The sequence below is a fragment of the Callospermophilus lateralis genome, chromosome 6 (genome assembly GCF_048772815.1).
Source record: "Callospermophilus lateralis isolate mCalLat2 chromosome 6, mCalLat2.hap1, whole genome shotgun sequence".
Lineage (NCBI taxonomy): Eukaryota > Metazoa > Chordata > Mammalia > Rodentia > Sciuridae > Callospermophilus > Callospermophilus lateralis.
The window spans coordinates 151,851,843-151,873,648 of record NC_135310.1 but is presented as its reverse complement, the minus strand read 5'-3'; the positions used below and the strand labels follow the sequence as shown (position 1 = coordinate 151,873,648).

At 43.7% G+C, this 21,806-nt stretch overlaps 1 protein-coding gene across 3 annotated transcripts in view; it reads left to right on the top strand.

The window, feature by feature from the left end:
* The first annotated feature begins 19,230 nt into the window (after positions 1 to 19,230).
* Positions 19,231 to 21,806, top strand: part of Dtnbp1 (dystrobrevin binding protein 1) — a 122,930-nt gene continuing 120,354 nt past the window's right edge. For all 3 annotated transcript variants that reach the window (XM_076859229.1, XM_076859228.1, XM_076859227.1), the window contains exon 1: positions 19,231 to 19,412. In XM_076859229.1, the coding sequence (XP_076715344.1) occupies positions 19,357 to 19,412 (56 nt within the window). In that variant the 5' untranslated portion in view covers positions 19,231 to 19,356. The remainder of the gene's footprint in view (positions 19,413 to 21,806) is intronic.

The window sequence follows — 21,806 nt, the reverse complement described above, 5'->3', positions numbered from 1 at the left end:
CATGTGTGAGGCACTGGGTTCGATTTTCAGCACCACATATAAATAAATAAAATAAAGGTCCATTGACAACTAAAAATATTAAAAAAAAAAAAAAGAAAAGAAAAAGAAAGAAACTGTTTCCCAACAACAAACACTGCAATGATGAGAGTCTATACTGGCTTTAAAATCTTTTCCCCTTTCTAGTGAAACTCTGCTCAGAGGGTCCTGGCCTTGTGTCCAAATTCACACTATGTTTGCAATAATTTTGCAACCCTTAATAGATTGTTTTGTAAGAAATCTCACAGTCTAAGAAGAAAAAAAAAAAGAAAGAAAACTCACACTCTTTATAAGCATTTTTTTTCTTTATATAATTATAAATAAATTGCATGGAACAATTCTTCAGAGCATTTAAAGATAATTGTGTGTTAATATTTACAACAGCCTTACGAGTAGCTTAGTGCTCAATATTGCTGTTTATCTTTTATTTCCTGTGATGACCGATGTCTAGAAAGGTCAGAGGATCCTAATTGACCCTGGAATTACACACTCTCATCTCTGAGTCTAAGTCTAGGGTTTTTTTGTTTTGTTTTGTTTTGTTGATAACAGGGATTGAACCATGGAACCACATCCCCAGCCCTTTTTATATTTTATATAGTGACAGGGTCTCGCTAAGTTGCTTAGAGCCTTACTAAGTTGCTGAGGCTGGCTTTGAACCTGTGATCCTCCTGCCTCCGCCTCCTGAGCTGCTAGGATTACAGGTGTGCATCATTGCACCTGGCTCCAGGGGCCTTTTGTAGACTTAAAGATGCTCATTTATTAGTCCTTCTAAGAAATTAATAAACATGGATACTGTGATAATATAAACATATGTGTATACATTATATAAGTATTATGTGTGTGTATGTATACATATATATCCATATATTTACACACATATGCTTTCATCCAGGTAAACCATATCTATGTATGAGCTGGCCATAACTATATAGCCCTTATTATTTCCTAAATGACTAGAAAAAAAAGGTTAAAGTATTTGGCATTTTGTTCTTGGTTTCTGAAGCAGTGAAGGCACAGCTTGAGAGTGATGAGATGGTAGTCCTTTGTATTTGAGACGCATTAGGTCTCAGAAGTTCTCAGCAAAATCAACCCCTCTCTCTCCGCCCACCCACCCCCACCTTCTCCTATTTTTTTTTTTTAACCTGCTCCTTTTCCTCTTCAAGGCAGACCAGAAAATGTGTAGAAATAAAAATTTTCCCCACCTCTCCATCTTGGAGCTGGCCTGGGGAAATCTCTGACCTGCCCTGTCTGATGGTAGATCGAGGACCCCCCACACACACTTCAGAAGGGTCCTGCCGCAGATCCAGGAGGAAGGCTTGCTAACAGATGGCCAGAAATGTGAGGTGCTTGCTGGGCTCCCCTCAGCCTGGCCCAGGTGCATCCCAGCCTTGTGTCCAGCCACATCTCTGCAGGGTGCCGGCTTCCCTCCCGGCCAGGCAATGACGTTCATGATAAGTTGAAGGATGGGCTTCCCGAGAGCCAAGCATGTGGAAGTCCCAGGGAGGGTCCCACAGAAGGCCTTCCCCCCTTCTCATGCCTCTTCCTGTGCCACCCTCACAACATCCTCGGTAATATCCTTTACAGTAAGCCATAAGTGTGGGTGTTCCATGCGTTCTGTGAGCTACAGGGCAAGTCAGTCAACCTGAGGAGGGCTGTGGGAACCTGATTTCTAGCCAGGGTTAAGAAGAAGGCAGCACAAAACGTAGAGCTAATGGGGCCATGGCCTCAGCCGGAGCCCAGGTAAAAACCACGTGGAGTTGGGACTGGCATCTTGCTGGAGTTGATGGAGTACTGCGAGTTGAGCCCTCAACCTGTGGCATCTGACACTACCACTAGGTAAACAGTGTCTGGTTGAATTGAAGTGGAGGAAGCCTGACTGGTATCCACTGCAGAATGGACACCAGCAATGCAGAATTGCTTGCTTACCAAGGGGTAGAAACTCCCACACCTTTTGGGGCCACAGGAGTGATGTTTGTTGTTAGTGTGTAGTAGGAGAAACTGAATTTGGTGTTCCTCTATAGTTTCAGATACTTTCCTCAAGACTTCAGGGTAGCTGGCCGTGGTGGTGGCACACACCTGTAATCCCAGAGACTCAGGAGGCTAAGGCAGGAGGATTGCAAGTTGGAGGCCAGTCTCAGCAACTTTGGAAGGCCCTAAGCAATTTAGTGAAATGCTGCCTCAAAACAAAAAAGGATAGAGATGGGGCTCAGTGATAGAGCACCCCTCAGTTCAATCCCCAGTACTAAAATAGTTTAAAAAAAAAAAAAAGACTTCAAGATAGAATCCATATTCTTCTCTTCTTTTCTTCCTCTGATATTATGGAGGAAGTAAGTTGAGAATTCCTGTCCTCCTCCTGTGCACCAGTCCTAGACATATTGGGTCCTGTGAATCCTTCCAACAACCTCAGCGGTGAAAGGAAATTGCCCAGCGTCACTCATCTACCAACGGGTAGGGCCAGGGGTCAAACCCAGGTCAAGCAATGCCCCCTTTGGTCCTACCCCTTATGTTGCCTTTCTCATTATTTTGTTTTAAATACTTTTTTAATTTTCAAGATGGGGCATGAGAAAACACGAATAGTTAAAATTCACAGATATCTGCCAATTCTTATTTTAGTGTTTCTCCCAGATCTTTAATTAGAAAATTAGAACAGTGAGTTACTTAATGTAATTGGCTGGGCGGAAATTCCCCAAACCTCTACCCAGCACCCCCACACTCGGCATCCGGGTCTGTGTTTTGCTGGGGATGGAAAATATCAAGGGGGGATCCTGGGGACAAACCAGGTACCCATTCCTGTATAATCAGGATCTGCTTTTGTTTCTGAGCTACTGTTTAAATGGGGAATCTCACATTTCATACTTTGATGTTTAAAATTGGAAAGGCATACTCTCAGTAAGAAATTGAGTTGGGTTTTGTTATGGAAATTCAATATGAATGTTTTTATCATCAGGACAGAAATAGCACTTCTCACTTCTTTCCCCAAAGCACACCTTCGTTATCACACAAACGTGCTGGGAGAGCGCTGAGCAGTTTCCTGCCTTTTTGAATGGAGATGGGTCTGGAACTGATGGGGGGAAAGATAGCAAGTGACTGCTGGCATCAAAGAGAGAGAGAGAATCAGAGCCCAATCTCTTATTGTCAAGTATTCTTTATCTGGGCTTATAATCAACAGAAGCAACAATTTTCATTGCTAAAAGGTATCTTTCCAAGATAGCCTTAGGAGGTTATCTTCTTTGTAGATTACATCAAATTGGGGCCTTTCAGACGCAATAGATCACAACAGAATTGAATGTGATAAAGAGCACATGACAGATTTTTAAGAAGTTACATTATCTGACATTCATATGTGCCATTTTAAAACACCTGCTAGAGACAGTTAGGAGACCCAGGGCTTGGCACAGTGACAAAAAATACGGTGAAAGTACCGACTGCCTCTGGTTTTTAAAATAGCTGAAGTGTAAAATTCGTACAAACACCCTTAGTGCCTCCTCTGCCTCATGCTCATGACCCACGCAGGACCCCCCAAAACACTGCCATCATGTGAGATTAAAGTGGCTTCAGAGGCAGCAGAGAAGTCACACGGTTTCCCTCCCCACCACGCTGACTCTAGGGTGTCAAGAGGGAAACTGGGGACTTGGGAGCCAAAAGGTCTGGGTGAAGTTATTGGTTTTCCTGGGTGAGGATATTGGTTTGCTCGGGTGAAGATTTTGGTTTTATTGCCTGCCAGCCCATGACTTTGGCTACTTAACCTCAATTTCTGAATCTGTGGAACAAAACAATAATGCCTGCTTCATAATATTACCAAAACTGTTAAGTGAGATGACACACATGTAACCCTAATAGAAGCCACAGCCCATGTGGTCAAGTTTCTCCATAGCAGAGAACCCAGTTCACAGCCAGTAATAATGTCCCTCACATCCTGCTCGCTCGTTTCTTTTCCCCATTTATTTCAGTCATGTCCCCTTATTTGCACACCACCGAGACACCCTGCACCTCTGTTCCCTTTCTGGCCCCCCTCAGCACACTCCCTACCTATCCATTCCACCTTCATGCCTGTATTATAAAGAGGATTTGATCATTTTTCCCCGAAGTCCTTTGTTTTCAACTCCATTTTCTCAGATTCTATTTTTCCAGGGCCATCATGCACCAAAAGGATACCAAACCCATTCCAGGAGAGAAATATCAGAGGTTTGTTTTGGGGGGATGAAGTTTGGCAGAGAAGGGAGTTTTAATTAAACTGGAATTGTAGGCTTTTCCTTGTCAGTATGGGAGGATGATGCGATAGAAAAAAAATCTGTCAATGTTCCATGTTGATAATTTTCACACCCTGCATATGAAAAGAAAATAGCACAGGATGTGGCACAAAGCAAGATCTCAACATTTGTCAGTTCCTCTTCCACTCAGCATTTCTCCCAGCTATAAAACTGCTACATAACAGACTGTGCCAAAACTAAGTGGCTTAAAACAACAATCACTGTTCTCTCTTTCTTGGTTCTGGTTGTCTGAGCTCTGCTGGCCAGTGCTCACTGGGGTCTCCTGTGTGACTGCAGTCAGATGGCAGCTGGAGCTGAAGTTCTCAGAAGGCTCAGCTGCACAGTCCAGCACCTCAGCTGGGTTGGGTGAGAGAGCTGGAGGCTGCTGGGCCACTTTCTCTCCATATGGTCTCTCGAGGTGGCTGCCTTGGGCTTCCTCCCAGCATGGCTGGCTGAGGGTGGCCAGGCTTCTTACAACAGACTTGGATCTTCAAAGTGAGCATTTCAAAAGACCCAGGTGGAAGCTGTAAGGCTCCTTATGAAATAGCCCCAGGATCTTTCTTACGCAGGCATCACTTTTGCAAGATTAAAATCAAGTTATGGAGCTAGCCTAGATTTTAATGGAAGGAAAAAGGATGAAAGTAAGAGTATAAAAACTGGGATATGCAGTTGATTGAGTGGTGTCATAGTGTTGTAGGGACAGACAAGGCAGGGCACCAAAGATAGCAGCTGCAGCCAGGTTCAGAGGGCACAGCTTTTGCTATAATCAATCAATCCCCTGAACCCTGAGTTTAGGTAGTTTCAGAATTTTATACCCAGCATGTAAGGGGAGGGGCTCAGAAGTTCACACAAAAGCAACTTTTTTCTTTTGTTCTGGGCAAGTTAACCCTTCAAGGACAATCCCTGAGAAGGGGAGAGCTTTTTCTCCCCTTTTTTTCCTCCCACTGTCAGCTTTTAGCATGAAGCCCAATTGGTCAGTTCTCTTATCTTAGAAATGTAGACATCTCTGTGAAGCCCCAGCTCAAGGCCAGAGGCCTTGCTTGCACATTTCTACAAACTACTATAGTGGATACATGTTTGTGAAAAACTAGTAAGGGGGTGTCCAGCACCTGGAGTGCTGATTTCTTCCCGGCCAGTGGCCAAGTAAAACAGGGCAACAGGAAAATAGGAAGTTTATCTACACTGACCTCTTTTGTAGAGACTCTTTTGCTGACAGTCCTAAAATCAGCCATGGTGAAGATTTCTGGAGCAGCCCAGTAAGACTTTTTTGTGGAGGAGTGGGTGCCACTATAATAGTTTGAATCTTTTTCTTTTTAATTTTTTTTAAAGAGAGAGAGAGAGAGAGAGAGAGAGAGAGAGAGAGAGAGAGAGAGAATTTTTAATATTTATTTTAGTTCTCGGCGGACACAACATCTTTGTTTATATGTGGTGCTGAGGATCAAACCCGGGCCGCACGCATGCCAGGTGAGTGTGCTACCACTTGAGCCACATCCCCAGCCCCTAATAATTTGAATCTTGAATGCCCCCCACCCAAGGCCCCTGCTTTCACGGCTTGGTCACTAGCCTGTGGCACTATTGGGAGGTGATGGAACATTTAGAAGGCAGGGCCAAAGAAATAGGCCCAAGAAATCAGCGACTCTTGTCCCTGAGTTCATGGTATAGACAGAATAGGAGGGAATAGAGACTGTATCACTCTGGATTCTTGGTGTCAACCAACAAACCAATCCTGGCTATCTTGAACAGAAAGGAATTCTCCTGGAAGGATATGGATGAAGAGAAGAATGGATTCAAAAAGGACAGATCCAGGCACCTCTAAAATATCTCACTAGCAGGAATTACTAAATGGCCTTGTTTGGGCATCCCCACTGGAAGGGATGGATGAATTTCATTTTCAGTCCTAAGTTCAAGAAGGAAGGCAGCAATCAGTGAGGCGGGATTATTTGGCTAGAGAAATGATGAAAAAACAGGAATCCAAATGTCACTTGAATATATCCAACAGAGAGGAATAATTCCTCCAAAGGAGTGCTTTCACCCAGACAAAGTTACAGAGTGGTAGACGCCAAAAGCAACATTCATCTGGGACATAAATCAGCATCTGTGTGCAAGAGCAGTAGCACCAGTGCCCAAATGCAGGGTCCTGCCTCAGCAGGCCGAATGACCAGCACTGCATTGCGGCAGGATGTGTTGCCGAATAAGCCAGAAGGGGCTTGTTCTGCTCCGAGAGGCTAAGGGGCTGTTGAAACAGAGGGGCAGTTACAGTTGGTGACAACCTTTGCAAATACTTGATTTATTGTTATTTCTTACCCTCATTAGATCCTCCAAACTCCTCCTGCCGAGTGACACCCCAAACACAAATTCCCTTTTGGCAAAGATGGAAGGTTAATTGATTCTCTTTGCTTTCTTGTTTATCTCAGTGAGGGACAAGAGTTTGAGTAAAGAAATAGAGAAGGAAGTGATGATTTGGGGAACCTTAAAGAAAACAGGGCTGACCCAGATGACATGTAGGAGTGCAGGACCAATGAAGGCCAGAGCCCCCTGGACTGGGGGACAATTGAAACTGGCCTCAGACCCAGAAAGGCGGGAGAGAAGCTTTCTTATCCTCTCCACCAAGGACTTGGTCCCTGCCTGCAGGCCCAAAGCTCAAGTTCCTTTGGTTGTTTATTCACATTAGGGGTTGGACAGGCTCCTGTAGAAGAGACCTTGCAATCAAATCACCATTTATAGGCTTTTGGAAAAATGCATCTTGGGTTTCTAAACATTGACAGAAATTCCCACAGCCTGTTTTTCAGAGGACACTGTCTATAGCACATCAGTTGCAATTTGGGGGGTTGGATGTAGTCCGAGTGATCTGGCTTGGCAGTACCACAACCAAGCCAAGATTCATCTCACATGCATATAATTCAGTTAAACCCTTAATGATGCCTGATGGCTTTTATCATGTCTGTCTCCATGTCTATTTAGTCTGATTTACTATGGACTGGCTCCAAGCCATGCCTCTGTGGGGCACAGATAAACAGAGTTTAACCAGAGCTCTTAAGCAAACTCAAACACACCTCCAACTCTCAATGGGAGGCCTGGGTAGCTTCTCTGAGATATTCCTATCGAGGTCTGTCTGCTGGACAAGGACACCTCCAGGCTAAAGGGGTGAGAGGAGAGTTGGATTCCCCAGTCAGGAAACTCTCCAGATGGGAGGGCACAGAAAGAGTAAAAGCAGGGTTCCCTGCAGGGCATTATGTCACATGCCCTACAAGTACAACTTCTTTCCCTTTTCCCCAGTCTGTTCTCTCTCCCTGTCATTCTAAGATAAGCTGAACCAGAAGAGGGAAGAACAGCAGAAGTGAAACCACAGTCCAGTCCGGTCCCATCCTCCTCCCTGGTAAAGCTAGGCCAGCTCTGAACTTGGGAGGGAAGGAAACTGGGGGCGTCTTCAGGCTGAAAGGACTCTGCGCATGTGCCTGAGTGGCTGCAAAAAATTAATGCATTTCAAACACATCCCCAGCTACTTCACAGCGAGAAGCAGTGAAACCTCCTCCAGTTAATTCATCTTAATGTTCTCTCTATTAATTTAGAAAAACCATGAAAAAGCAGGAATATAACCTGATGGTATTTTAATACTAAATCATTTATACAGTGAATCTTGAGCTTAAAAATATTCAGAAAATGAGATGATCTTGGAAAGGAAGCCCAAATTACACCAGCTTTGCAGATGGAGAATTGAAAAATGTTCAGTTTGGGACATTTGTCTTTCTGTGTCTCACTTTTTCTTATGGAAAAACATGGTAGATTTTGAAAATAGAGTAAGAATAAAGAGCTCATTTTGGCAGCTGGCCAAATGGGAGGACATGGGGAGAGAGCATCTACACCCGATGCACAGTGTTCTCCTTTATGAAATGAGAGGACTGTGTGAGGTCATCTCTGCATGGCCTCCTGGCTCTGAACTCCAAGAAACTCAGTGCTGACTTTAAGCCACAAAAGCAATGCTGGAGGCATCATAATACTTGACTTCAAATTATACCTCAGAGCTATAGTAGCAAAAACTGCATGGTACTGGCATAAAACAGACACATAGATCAAGGGTACAAAATAGAAGACATGGAGACAAATATACCCATAATACAGTCCTCTGATCCTTGGTAAAGGTGCCAAAAACATGCATTGGAGAAAAGACAACCTCTTTAACAAATGGTATTAGGAAAATTATTTATCCATATATAAAAGGATAGAACTAGACCCTAGTCTCTTACCTTGCATCAAAGTCAACTCAAAATGGACCAAATTAGGAATTAGACCAGAAACTATGCAACTCCTTGAAGAAAACATAGGGTCAATTTTCTAACATATAGACATAGGCAACACATTTTCAATATGACCCCTAAAGCTCAGGAAATAATGCCAAGAGTTAATAAATGCAGTGGCATTAAATTAAAAAGATTCTGCACAGCAAAGGAAATAATTAGGAATATGAAGAGAGAATCCACAGAATGAAAGAAAATCTTTGGTAGCTACTCTTCAGATAGATGATTAATATTCAGAATATATAAAGAACTCAAAAACCTTCAAAATAAAAAGACCCCAATAAATCATCAATAAAGGGGCAAATGAACAAAACAGACATTTCTCAAAAGAATAAATACACAATCCAACAAATATATGAAAGAATGTGCAACATTGTTAGCAATTGAGGAAATGAAAATCAAAACTACACTGAGATTTCATCTCCAGTTACCACCAAGTATACAAACAATAATAAATGCTAGAGAGGATTTGGAGAAAAAAAGAACACTTTTATACTGTCAATGAGATTGTAAATTAGTACAACACTATGGAAAACGGTATGGAAGTTCCTCAAAAAACTAGAAATGTTCATATATGAATACACCATCAGTAAAACTCCACATCACTTGTGGAGTTTGGGTATAACCACAAGAATGGGATCCTAATTAGAATAAGTTATACTCCATGTATGTATAATATGTCAAAATACACTCTACTGTCATGTATATCTAAAACCAACAACAACAAGCCTAGGAACCATCATCTGACCCAGCTATACCACTACCCAGTATTTATCCTAAAGAATTAAAAGTAGCATACTACAGTAATACATGCATCCCATGTTTTGCTTTGTTTTTGTGGGGAGGGTATCAGGGATTGAATTCAGGGGATTTCAACCACTGAGCCATATCCCCAGCCCTATTTTGTGTTTTATTTAGAGACAGGGTCTCACTGAGTTGCTTAGCACCTCACCATTGCTGAGGCTGGCTTTGAACTTGCCATCCTCCTGCCTCAGCCTCCTAAGCCAGCATATGCATATTTACAGCAGCACAAAATTCACAATAGACAAATTATGGAACCAACTTGAGTGTCTATCAACAGATGAATGAATCAAGAAAATGTGGTCTATATACACAAAAGAGTTTTATCCCACCATAGGGAAGAATGAAATCACATCATCTGCAGGAAAATTAATGGAACTTGAGAACATATGTTAAGCAAAATAAGCAAACTGAGAAAGCCAAGGGTTATAGGTTTCTTTCATATTTGGAAAATAGGGAGGAAAAAGGAAAACAAGGGGTAGGAGGTTCATGAAAATTAAAGGGAAATCGTTAAAATACAGGAAAGGGACTGGGGGGATGGAGGAGGGAAGAAAAAGGGGAAATACAGGGGAATGAAACTGGCTAAATTACATCATTATATTGTGTGTCTGGGAAAAGAAAAAGAAACTTGGTGCTGCTAAAAAGCATGACAGTTTCTCAAAGGCCAACCTCCAGACTCAAGAGAACAAAGGTATACGGGTCACCATCTGGTGTTACAGTGACATAGTTAAGGTTGTACGTTGTAATGGGTATGTGGCTGATGACAGTGGAATTCCCCAGTCATTTATTCTAGTCAAATGAACACATAAGCTAAAGTTCATTCCTAATAACTGTGCCCTTCACATCCTATCTGGAAATGAATAACTTAAAATTTTATTGCTGGGCAAAATAGAAGGCACGGAACTAAAATGTCAATAGGTAGCGGTAAACTAAAATTTTTAAAATCCACTCTCCTTTGATCTCATTAAGTCTCAATTATAAGAGTTAGTGGATGCCTTTGTAAGGAATTACATTGATACTCACTTCTTTCTGTTTTTTTTTTTCAAATAATCTGTGCAAATGTGTGTGTGTGTGTGTGTGTGTGTGTTTCAATTAAAAAAAAAGAAAGAAAAAGAATTTGAAGTGCTATTTTTTTGCTGTAATTTAAGGTTTCAGCTCAACAGGATATATTTAGCATTAAGCCATTGAAGCTTTGCATTTCTACTAGAAGTCATTAACGCACATTGCATTGGGTCTGTTGGCAGGATGTATATAATTAATATTTGTATTCATTTTCCAAAATAATTTCCCACAAAAAAATGCATCAGGTCATATTTCCAAAAGAAAACTGGGCAATTGTCTTAAAAAGTGTGAAGGGTAGTAAATGCTCCACTAAGGTTTTCCAGTGGCACAAATGTTGATATGGTTTCATGTGATTAGGAAGAGCTGTGATGTGGGATGCAGTCCCCGCAGAGTGGCTGTGAAGCCAAAGCAGGGAACGATCATGGGGAATTCGTGGGCATTTGCCCTCTGGGGATTTCTGATACCTGAAACCACAGCTTGACACTAATCCTCACTTCCATTCCCATTAGCTATTTTTAGGGAAAAGAACTTGAGACTTTACATCACAGGTTAAATTTAGTGATGGCCTTGAAATAGAGTTAGTGGAAACTGTCTTCTCACTCAAAACACATCATCGGGTTTAGGCAAAATGCACTTACCCAGGATGCAAAAAAGAATATAAAGGAATGACAGGGAAGAGGAAAAATGGGAGCGTTGTGAAGGCTGGACTTGATCCTTGGCTGAATTCCATTTGGCCTGTGGCACAAGCTCCCAGATCCAATTTGTTTTATAGCTGCAATAGTGAAAATTTAATAAGAAATACCAACATTCAGGGCAATGATTTATATTAAAAGATGAAGACAGCATGGTTTATGGTTCCCTATGAATAGACAAAGCATTTTAAAAAGAGAAACTATTCATCGACCCATATTTCCCAGACTGCACCCTCTAGCAGTGCAGGCCAAGGCACCTGAGGAAGGATCGGGGTTCTGACTCAGCACTCCTTCCAGAAGAACCTCCAGGATGCCACCCTGGATAAAATTGTTATTCAGGTTAATCTTCAACTCACCTATATCAATGAATGGCTTTCCTCCTCCTTAGGGGCTCTTCTCCCATAATAATCCCCCAAACCGTCATGCTTTCCTTTGGCTAGAATCAAAATTCAGATGTGCCTCCTTGTAGCAAGAGGATAACTACTAGAGTAGCAGTAGTTGTTGGTTGTTTCATGCTAAAATTGTCTTATGTGCCCAATGAGATCATCTCTGTATATACACACACACACATACACCCCACCTCACTTTCATTATTTTTAAGGTGGCCCTTCCCTAATAGAACTTAAGTTGTACCCTGGGCTCAGGTGACTTATACAAAGCTTTCCTATCTTACGTCACCTTTCCTCTTTCCACCAGGATGAGATTGTCTCTGGGTTTCCTTAGTCAGCTGACCTCCATGAGACTACCCAGAACCATCTGAGATGTTTTGTGTTGGATAACTTGAAAAGGGAAAAAACTAGAGTCTCTTTGCCCTTCCAAGAGACTCCATGGAACTTGTGCAGATTTCCCACTTTTTCACCACAACCTTTAAGATCCGCCTGCTAGAAGGTTCTATTGCACCCTTCCTCCAGAACTGTTTGGATGTTTGCACATATCTGCTGGCTGTTGGCACATATCTGCGTGACTACAAGAGACCACACAAATGATTCTGCCTAGAAGACAGCCTGCTCCAAGCAGACTTGCTGTGCCCGCCATTTGGACACTGCCATATGCTTCTCCTAGTTAAATGTTCACAGCCCCTTGAAGCATGACCAAAAACTTCTGAAAATCCTTTCCAGAGAAAATTAACTGGCCTTAAGTCCATTGGGATGTTGGGACCATTTTGTGGAGCAGGATGCTCCAGGAATTTCGTTTCTATGGGTTAAGCTTTGTGAGGCTCTGTATGATGTCCTGGTCCAATTCCCCATGCTAGATAGGTGACTCAGAATGCCAGGTGTCCTCCTGCACTCAGATAGCAGTGCCATAGACCTCGAGTTTTAGTCAGTGAGGTTGGTAAGGACCTGGGGGTGACCAAATGTCTGTGACTAAATGAGAAGCAAAGCATTCGGGTCCACCCAACAGGCTGGACAGATTCCCTAGTGGGAACCTCCTTCCTTTTCTTCTTCACCGTCAGAGTCAGGTTTCGACTCCCATCCACCCATGTCTCTGATTCACACTCACTAGGAAGCCTTGTTCTTATGAAGGAGAGTCTCCTTCCCATCTTACTCTGAGTATCTCCAGTAGGATCCCAGCCAGGGGCATGTAGACCTTCCAGTAGGCAGAGTGCTTGGTGTGGGGGCCTGACATGGGCATGGGCCATCTCACCCTGGCTCTGGTGGCCCTTGGTCTTCTCTATCCCCTCTCCCCAGGGTCCTGCAGGTCTGGGAGGAATGCAGTGCCCTAGATAATTCACTAGAGACCTGTGGGGCTGCACTCGCCCAGCTCCCTCCTGGAGGATCTTCAACTTTTACATCACAAGGCAGCTTGCCAAAAGCCATGTGCCCACACTTCACCAAACAAATCACACACACCGTCCAGGAGTTTGTGTTGATGTTCCTGGATTTAATTTTTGAGGTGGGCCCCAACCATACACCCTCTTTGTTCCCTTTTTGCTCCAGAGCAACAGCAAGATGAGTCTCTTTTCCTCTGGGCAGTCACCACAACATTTAAAAGAGCTAATCATCTCTTGGCTATCACCGCTCTTGACATGTACCTTATGTGCCTATTTCTCCATGCTTCCACCCCAAGGCTGCAAACACCCTAAACATACTGTTTATAGATCCCAAGCAAAGATTGTGGAGGATTCACTGCAGAGGTTTGGACATTTTATTCCTTACTTGCTCCTTGGCCTCAGCATGCTGGGATGCAGTGGAGGGTCGCAGCACACCCATCAGCAGGGGCAACACATAGGATAGGTGGCAGGCCACTGCACAGGTGGATTTCCTCAGATGTCTTTGAGTGCATTCCTTTCCTTTACAACCAAGGTCACTCTGTTTAGATCCTCTGCTAAAGATTGGAGATACGGGAAGAGGCCATTTCCTTCATTACCACCTTCTTTAGAGACGTTCTTATCTCACTACAAGCTCTCCTAGGCACTGACCAGTGTTTAACTCGACTCCTTCAGTACCTGGGAAGCCTCTTTATACCATCACAATCTCAGACTGTCCCATGCCCTCTGTATGGCCTTCAGTATAGGGCTCCTGAGGCACTTTGCATCCACATCTTACAACAGCAGTACTAAGAGCAAGAACCTACCGGCAAGCATGCTAAGGTCATTAAGGTAGAATTAATTTGTTTAGATGCTTGGGTTAAAGCATAAGAGCTATTGTGTTTTTATTCCAATTTTGTTTTATCCAAGACCATTCCATCTCATTTATAATTAGGCCACCTAGAGAAATCCTTGTGCTGCAATCACAGGAGATCTGAGCAGATCCAACCATCAATCCCAGCTGGCATAATGTGCAACTTCTGTTACCCAGTCCAGGAATAGGTTACTTGTTGCTAATCTGTGGAGATTATAGCAGATGTTTACGAGACACTGATTTGCCATTATAAAGCTACTGTATGATCTTGTGTTAGTAAAGCAACTGCATGGTAGGCCTGCCTGGGCAAGTGTACCAGAACAGTCTATCTACTTGCACTTCACGGATATAAAACAAACAAACACCTCTGGAATATGCAACTGTCTTAAACTGGTATGAAGTGTTCTTGGATATTGACACCTGAGGGTAACATCACCTGTACTTGTGAAGACCAGGTTCTCAACACAGTAGGCTGTACCTATAAATTTAGACATTTTCCCTCCCCCAAGGGGTCAGTAAGGCAAACCATTGGGGGCTACTTGCACAGTCCCTGGCCCACGAATGCTACTTGTCTTCAATGTGATGTCTTGAGCTGGCAGTAGTAAGTTGTCACTTCCCCAGGCAGGTTTCAGAAAATGGTCAGTGGAGGTGTCCTTTATCTGTAACATTATAGCCCAAAGCACCGCTACTCCTGGCCATCTGACAGAGAGGTCTTCTGCCTTCTATCCACTGCTTGCTTTACCTTTATCTTGTGCGTCCACCTCTCACGGTTGCCTTAAAAGTCAACCAGCAGAAAGTGCTGTGTGGAGGCTTCAGGAACTCAGGCTGATGGTCCAAAGACCCAGAGTACCAAACCTTACAGATGAAAGAACTGGGAAAGGGGAGGGCCAACTATAGATAGTTTCTGACTTACAGTGGTCCAATTTTACGATGGTGTGAAATCAATAGCCATTCATTAGAAACCATACCTCAAATTTTGAATTTGGATCTTTTCCTGGGCTAGCATGACACAGTATGAACCTCTTCCCTGATGCAGCTCCGCGTCAGCTCTATAACCACAGGTGGGGACCAATACTTTTCAGTGTACACAGTGTGTTTAATGAGGTTGCAACTGCATCATAAGTAGAGCAGCATCTGTAGGGCCTTGACTTAGAGACCAAGGATGGATTTATGGATTCCATAGTTGGTGCTCTAGCAAGAAACTGCTTTTCTCTGCTGGGTAGCTCAGGTCTTCATGGCTAGCTCAGTTGTTCCCAGCCCACCTGCACATCAGAATCACCTGGGAAGCTTTCAAACAGTGCACAATGAGTAGACCATTGCCTCAGACCAGTTAAATCCAAAACTCAGGGGTAAAACAGCCATAGGTGTTTTTAAATGTTCCCCATGTGATTCAAAGGTACAGCCAGGTGTGCAAACTATCAACTGCAATTATAATTATCAGTTACTTCAATTAATAATGATTAATTATTAGGACTTTTCCATCTTCTCTGTATTAAGCTCTACCTTCACAATAGGTAATAATTGTCTCGATCATTTTGTTTTGCTACTAATTCTTTTTAAAGAGTTTTGGTATGTTATTAGATCCTACCACTGGAAGATAATTCTATGCAATAGAGATTTACTACATCTCTGAGGTATACTTTCTTTAAGGGAAATGATATGTTTTTAAGAATGCAGGATGTGGTCTCCATTAGTCATGTAGGGTTCTTACTCTTAGATGAATGAGGTCCCTTGATTTTTTTTTATAGATCATGTGGAGCCACATACAGAGCAACAACGACAAAAATGTTTCCTCTTTTTAGGCATGGCATAGTACTGTTCTTTTTTCATGTAAGCATAAGTATAAGGTTGGGTGCTCAATTACATTCTAGTATAGTGGGATGCACTTTGGAACACAAATAGATGAGCTGAGGTACCTTTCACTGTTCTTTCCATTTAGGTCTGTCAAATGCTCATGCCCAACTCTGTTTTTCAGGATGTCACTCTAGATAGTATATGACTTCTTGGCCCCTCAGCTTCCGTCTTCAGATGTGTTTCATAAACGCAGCACGTCACATGTTCAACTCCAGGTCTTTCATCCTTCTCCTGCAACAGGAACAACTCCTGCAATACGAATCATTTTCCCCTTTTCATTTTTGACTTCTGTTCATTTTTCGGATCCACTTTTGTTTCTTTATATTGTCTCTTCTCATCAGCATTTTTAAAAACTTACACTGTTTTTGCATTTATTAGACATGATTAAGAATGCTCATAAAATGACTAAAAATGAAGAAAGACTGTGCAAAAAACAGTGAATCAGTCAAAATGGAAGTGTCTAGATACAACCAGTAGAGCTATTTTTTAGTTACAGGCAGTTTGTTGTTGTTTTTCATAGATTTGGTATTATATTGAAATCCATGAAACTTAGAAAACTGAATCAAGCTTATGGGAAGAGGAGTTATTTAACTGAATGAAATAAAACAGATTTCATAATTCCTAATATTTGTAATTTCCAAACACTAGATACTAAGGCATCTGTCTCCAGATATAATCACTTGGTCACTTGCTTTGGAGGTAGGGGATGATTCAGTAAGCAGAACCCCTTACTGTATGAACCAACACAGAAATAAGACAAGAGTCAGCATAATGAGAATAAAACATCGCTTTTATCTCTGATATGGCTGGTGAAACACATGGCTTCCATTCATGGGCAAGCAGAGCTTCCAATATTAAGCCTTAGATTGAGACTTGCCCGCCAAGTCACAAAAAAGATTGAGTCATGTGGCTGCCTGAACTTACTGCAGCAGGATGAATGCACATTTCTCACTTTTGTACAGAAGAAGAAGGAGGAGGAGAAAAAGAAGAGGAGGAGGAGGAAGAAGAAAAGTGGGAGGTGCTAAGCTGCTTACTTCCTAGCTCACCAAACATCAACATCCCTCCTCCTCCACAGAAAAGGTAGGAAGTATTTTACTAGCAGAGGTGCCTCCTCCACATGGAAGGAAATATCAAGAGTGGAGAAGAGGTTTCCCAGCTACGAGCCAAGCATTTTATCTTAATTCCGACAGCAAAACAATTACTATTTATTGAGTATCTACTAGTGTCCACGCAATGCCATTCCCTCTTCTAGGTGCTGGGGATACAGGGCTATTAGAAGGGAGGCAGTTTACATTTGGACTTGGACATGCAGTCACCTCACAGTCACCTCACTTACCTCCTCCAATCCCATCCCTACCAGAACTTGTTTTATGTCATATATTGTAGATGAACATGATAGCTTTGTTTTATTTATTTTATGTGGTGCCAGGGATCAAACCCAGTGCCTCACGCATGCTAGGCAAGCTCTCTACCTTTAAGCCACAACCTCAGTCCCTTGTGTAACATTTTGATGTTTTGCATATTGTGGGGGTTTTCCACTAATTTTGAATTTTTAAAAAAATATTGTATTAAATATTATTTCTTTTGATTACCAAGCTTTTTTTTGTCCTTTTCTTAAATCTTGTACCTGAAGTGACTATCTTCCTGCCTTACCCAGCCCTATTTTTAAAATAAATTAGTAAACAAATTAATTAGCAATTTTTCATTGCTTAAATGATTATTACATACATTTTCTAATATGTACTATGTGCACAAAGAAACAGGATATGCTATAGGAATTGACTGGGTGGGTAATTTGGTCATGAAAAACATACCTAACTGGATACTTACATGTCATGAAGGATTCACTCAATGAACAGTTTGGAGATAAGGTTATAAAAAGTCCTTAAGATGGAAATGCAGCTGAAATTTTGAAGGAACATCCCCCCCACACAGAGGCTATTTTGGGCTGGGTGCAGTGGCCCACACCTGTAATCCTAGCAGCTTGGAAGTCTGAAGCAGGAGGATCTCAAGTTCAAAGCCAGCCTCAGCAACTAAGGGAGGCCCTGCCTCAAAACAAAAAATAAAAAGGGCTGGGATGTGGCTTATGGTTAAGAGCCTTGTGTTGGATTGAACAGAAGGTACCAAAACAAAACAAACAAACAAAAAAGCTATTATGGTTTGAGGGTCAAGGATAGGACAGGTGAGTAGTATTTAATTTGGAAAGAGTTGTCTGAAAGCATTCAATTTTCAAGGCTTTCTAAGCTGGGATAAGGAGTTTGAATTTTACTCCAGATGCACAGAAAGCAATTGAAGAATTTTAAGCAGATGATCAAAAAGACTTTTTTTTTTTTTTTTTTTTTTTTTTTGGTATGGTAGTGGGAATTGAACCCAGGAGCCATTTGCCACAGAGCTTCTCCCCTAGCCTTTTTAAAATTTTAAGACCGGGTCTTGCTAAATTGTCCATGCTGGCCTGAAACTTGTGATTCTTCCAACTCAGCTTCCAAAGTCTCTGGAATTATAGGTTTGTGTCACAGTGCCTGGCTCTGTTTGGTCTTTTAAATAATTCTCTCTGGTTGTTGTGTCGCCGATGATAACAGATATGGATGGTGACAGAGTATAATCAGGGAGGGTTGTCAATGTTTCTAGTGAAAGTAGATGAGGGGTTGGACTGGGGTGATAATAGTGAAGATGGAGAAAGAGCAGCAAATCCCACAATTACTTAAGAGATTGTTGATTGGATTTGGTGGGTTATGGACGGTGAGAAAAAGAGAAGAACCAGGGGTCATTGCACGAGTCTTAACTTGAGCAATCTGGTTGATGGTGGGGCTGTTTACTGAAATGAAAAGACTGGAAAAGGGCAGATTAAGAGGCAAGCACGCAATGAGATTTTCAATTTTGTGTATGTTGCTCTGAGATGCATGTTGGATACATGTTGAGGAAGCAACTGGCATAAATTAAAGGGAGGAGGGACAAGGCTGAAGACAGAGATGTGGGCCTCATTAGTGCCTTGAGAAAAATCACAGGAGGAGATGGGTATCATAACCTAGGGAGAGAGCACAGGTGGAGAAGATGGAAAGGCTGGGGACGCAGATGTTGGAATAGGAGAAAGGGTGAAGGGGAAGGGAGAGGAGCAAGGAGACCTTGTTAGCCAGTCAAGAATGTGACTTAAGGGTGGGATGCAGACACGCAACGAGAACTAGGCGGTCCAGAAAGAATCAAGGCAGAGAAGTAGCAAATGGTATTGGTGACAAGCGGGTCACTGGCGACTTGGGAAAACTGATCTTTTGGTGTGATGGGGTGGGTCAGCAAGGCTGTCGAGACAGTTATTGTTTTTTTACCGATGAAGAAACAGAGGCTCAGCGTTGACTACCCCACCCGAAGTTCCAAAGCCTTGGGGGGAGTCAGACCCCAGACCCAGAGAAACGAGAAGGCGGGGCCGGAGCTGGAGGAGACACAGGCTCCCGGGGGGCGGCCTGGCGAGGAAGGCCCGCCCCTTTTCCGCAGCCTGGCCTGTGCGCTCCACTGCGGCTGCGCGGTCCCGGAGCGCGGCGGGGGCGGAGCGAGGGCGCTCAGGCCGGCGGGGGCGGGAACGCGGAAGGCGCTGGGGCTGCGGCGCGGGGACGCGGGCCGAGCCGGGGGCGGGGCCAGCCGCGGGAGTGCGGGGCGTGCGGTTGACAGGTGCGCTGAGAGGCGGCTCCGGGTTGGGGGCCGCGGCCAGAGAGAGACGGCGCGAGGCCTGAGGGGAGGCGACGCGGCAGTGGCGATGCTGGAGACCCTGCGCGAGCGGCTGCTGAGCGTGCAGCAGGATTTCGCCTCCGGGTGGGTATACGGTAGGTGACCGAAAGGGACCCGGGGGCGCCGGGCCGGCTGGCTCGGGGCTGCGGCCGTGGCGGCCTGTCTGCCCGTCTGCCCGTCGCCCCGCCCCGGCCTGCCCGCCGCGCCCCGGCCGAGGAAAAGTAACGAACTCGCCAGCGTCCGGGCCTCCGGAGGCGCAAAGTAACTTCGGTCCCGGGGGGGCAGGTCCCGGGCGGCCGACCCCGGTCAGCCAGCGACCTCCCCTCTCCCTTCACCCAGTGGGCGAGCGGCGTCACGTGAGAGGCGAGCGCGCCGCCCCGCTTCCGCCTGCCCGGACGCCGCCCGCGACCCCCGCCCCGGTGCGCGGAGACACCTGCAGGCTCCCGGGCGGGGGCCGCCCGCCACCGCCCTCCGCGTTTGGCTCTCCGGCCCCCTTCCCTCGCCCCCACCACGCCCAGTGAGGGACCCGGGCGTGGGAAGCGAGCGACTGCAGCGGGAGCGGAGTTAGGCGCAGGGACCCACAGCTCCGCGAACGGCCGCGACGCGCCTGGGAACTTTTCACCCCCACGCCCAGCTCGCACCAGATTCCAATTAAATGCGAAAGGGGATGGAGTTGTTAAAAAGCCCCCAGGTGATTCCGCTGTGCGCGGCCTGGGAACGAGAGCGGGCTCAGGACGGCCTGGGCGCTCGTCCAGACTCTACCAGTTACCATAGTTCTGCAAGTTACCCAACTGTCTCGCTTCTTTTTATACTGCTCCCGCGACTGTAAAATGGGAATTATGATGGCAGGGTCATTGAGAGGATTAATGAATGAACATGTAAAACAGGCACTATGTCACTGTTATCTGTGCTTAAGTCATTTTAACTTTTTCACTAGGTGTCCCTTGTATAAAGGGTCTGCAACTTTTACCTTACAAAGCCATTTGGAGAATGTTCTGAATTCGAGGGCCTCCTAGGCGAATGTTTTAAATTCCTAAGGGGAAAGATGTTAAACTTTTTATTGCCTGTGGAATAGCAACAAATTGGCGAATACTTGAGTACTTAACCACTTTTATAAGGCAATTTTGACACTTTGTTGTTCTTAAGAGTGTTAGGGATGCACCGGAAGTCATTCGTTAATTGGTGTAGTTGCATGCTTGCATTTTTTTTCTCCCTGTTAATTTAGAAGAAATAACTTCAGAGTGTAAATTTTACAATTTTGGGAACAATTCTTAAGTGGTCTGCTTGTCGCATGAGAGTGGCCATAGATAAACCCACCTGGGTAGCTCTTGTTAACACTGCTTCAGAGAATTACTAGAGGGCATAGGAGTCCTGTTTCTAGTACTTGCTACAACTCCCTAGGTCATGGTTGCCTCAGGACTGATTCCTGCAGACCTTCGTTAAAGAAGTCTTTTGCTTAGTAATATGGTCTGGACTGTCATAGTGCAGACCATTCTGAGAGAGCTGGATGATCCTGAAGTTTAGGGTTAGTTAGGGAGAGGGCCTGAGGGAGCCTGGTTAAAACTCCTTGGAAACTGACTTGGCTTCTGGAAGATGCCATAGTATGGGTCCCATTTAGCATTAGACATCCTTTGAGGGATTCATTCCATGAAGGTTCTTTGTTGGCTTCCTCTTTGCATAGGTCAGTCTTAACAGATAAACCACCCGATTGTCATTGTGTGTGCCATCAGCCTGTTATTTAACTGGGACTCAATCCAGGTGATGTCTGACAATTGACCCACAACTCTCAGCTCAGATTTTCTTTGTCACATCCTCAATTTCCTACATGATTTTTACTAAGGAAACAAAATGAAACAATTCATCTTTGTAAATTCCTCCATGTTTAGCTTAAGATCATCTTACTTTACATATTTGAATATTTTTGCTTTGATAAGATGAAATTAATCCCAGTATACATTAGAGGCACTAATGGGTTTGATTCAGTGATAAAAGAGACTTAGCAATTATCTCCCAAAACCATCCAGTTGGACCTGGCATTCCTGTAGGAACATTGGACATTGAGCAGGTGTTTATTAGACAACAACTGCCTTCTGAAATAACTGAAAACATCCAGTTTCACAGTGCTGCAGGCAGTCAGTACATGACCTTGTGATTTTTGTGGGCTTCTTCAGCTATCAGAATAGCATCTACTCAGCTCTTCTCATTTTCAGTTTCTGAAGATTCCTATATCCAGAGCCTAACTCTAGGCAAATATCCATTTTTAGTGATTCTTTAAATAACAGTTATTTATTAGTCTTATAAGAGAATGTCATAGAAGTTAAAGCATGTTCAAAGAACACATTGAACTTCTGTATTTCATTTAGACTTAGAAAAAAATGCACATTATGATTGTGATTCCTAAAGGACAGGGTAGATATTACTGATGTCTACTAGACTCAAGGTTGTCTGTGAACTTGTGGCTTTATTATTTACTTATTT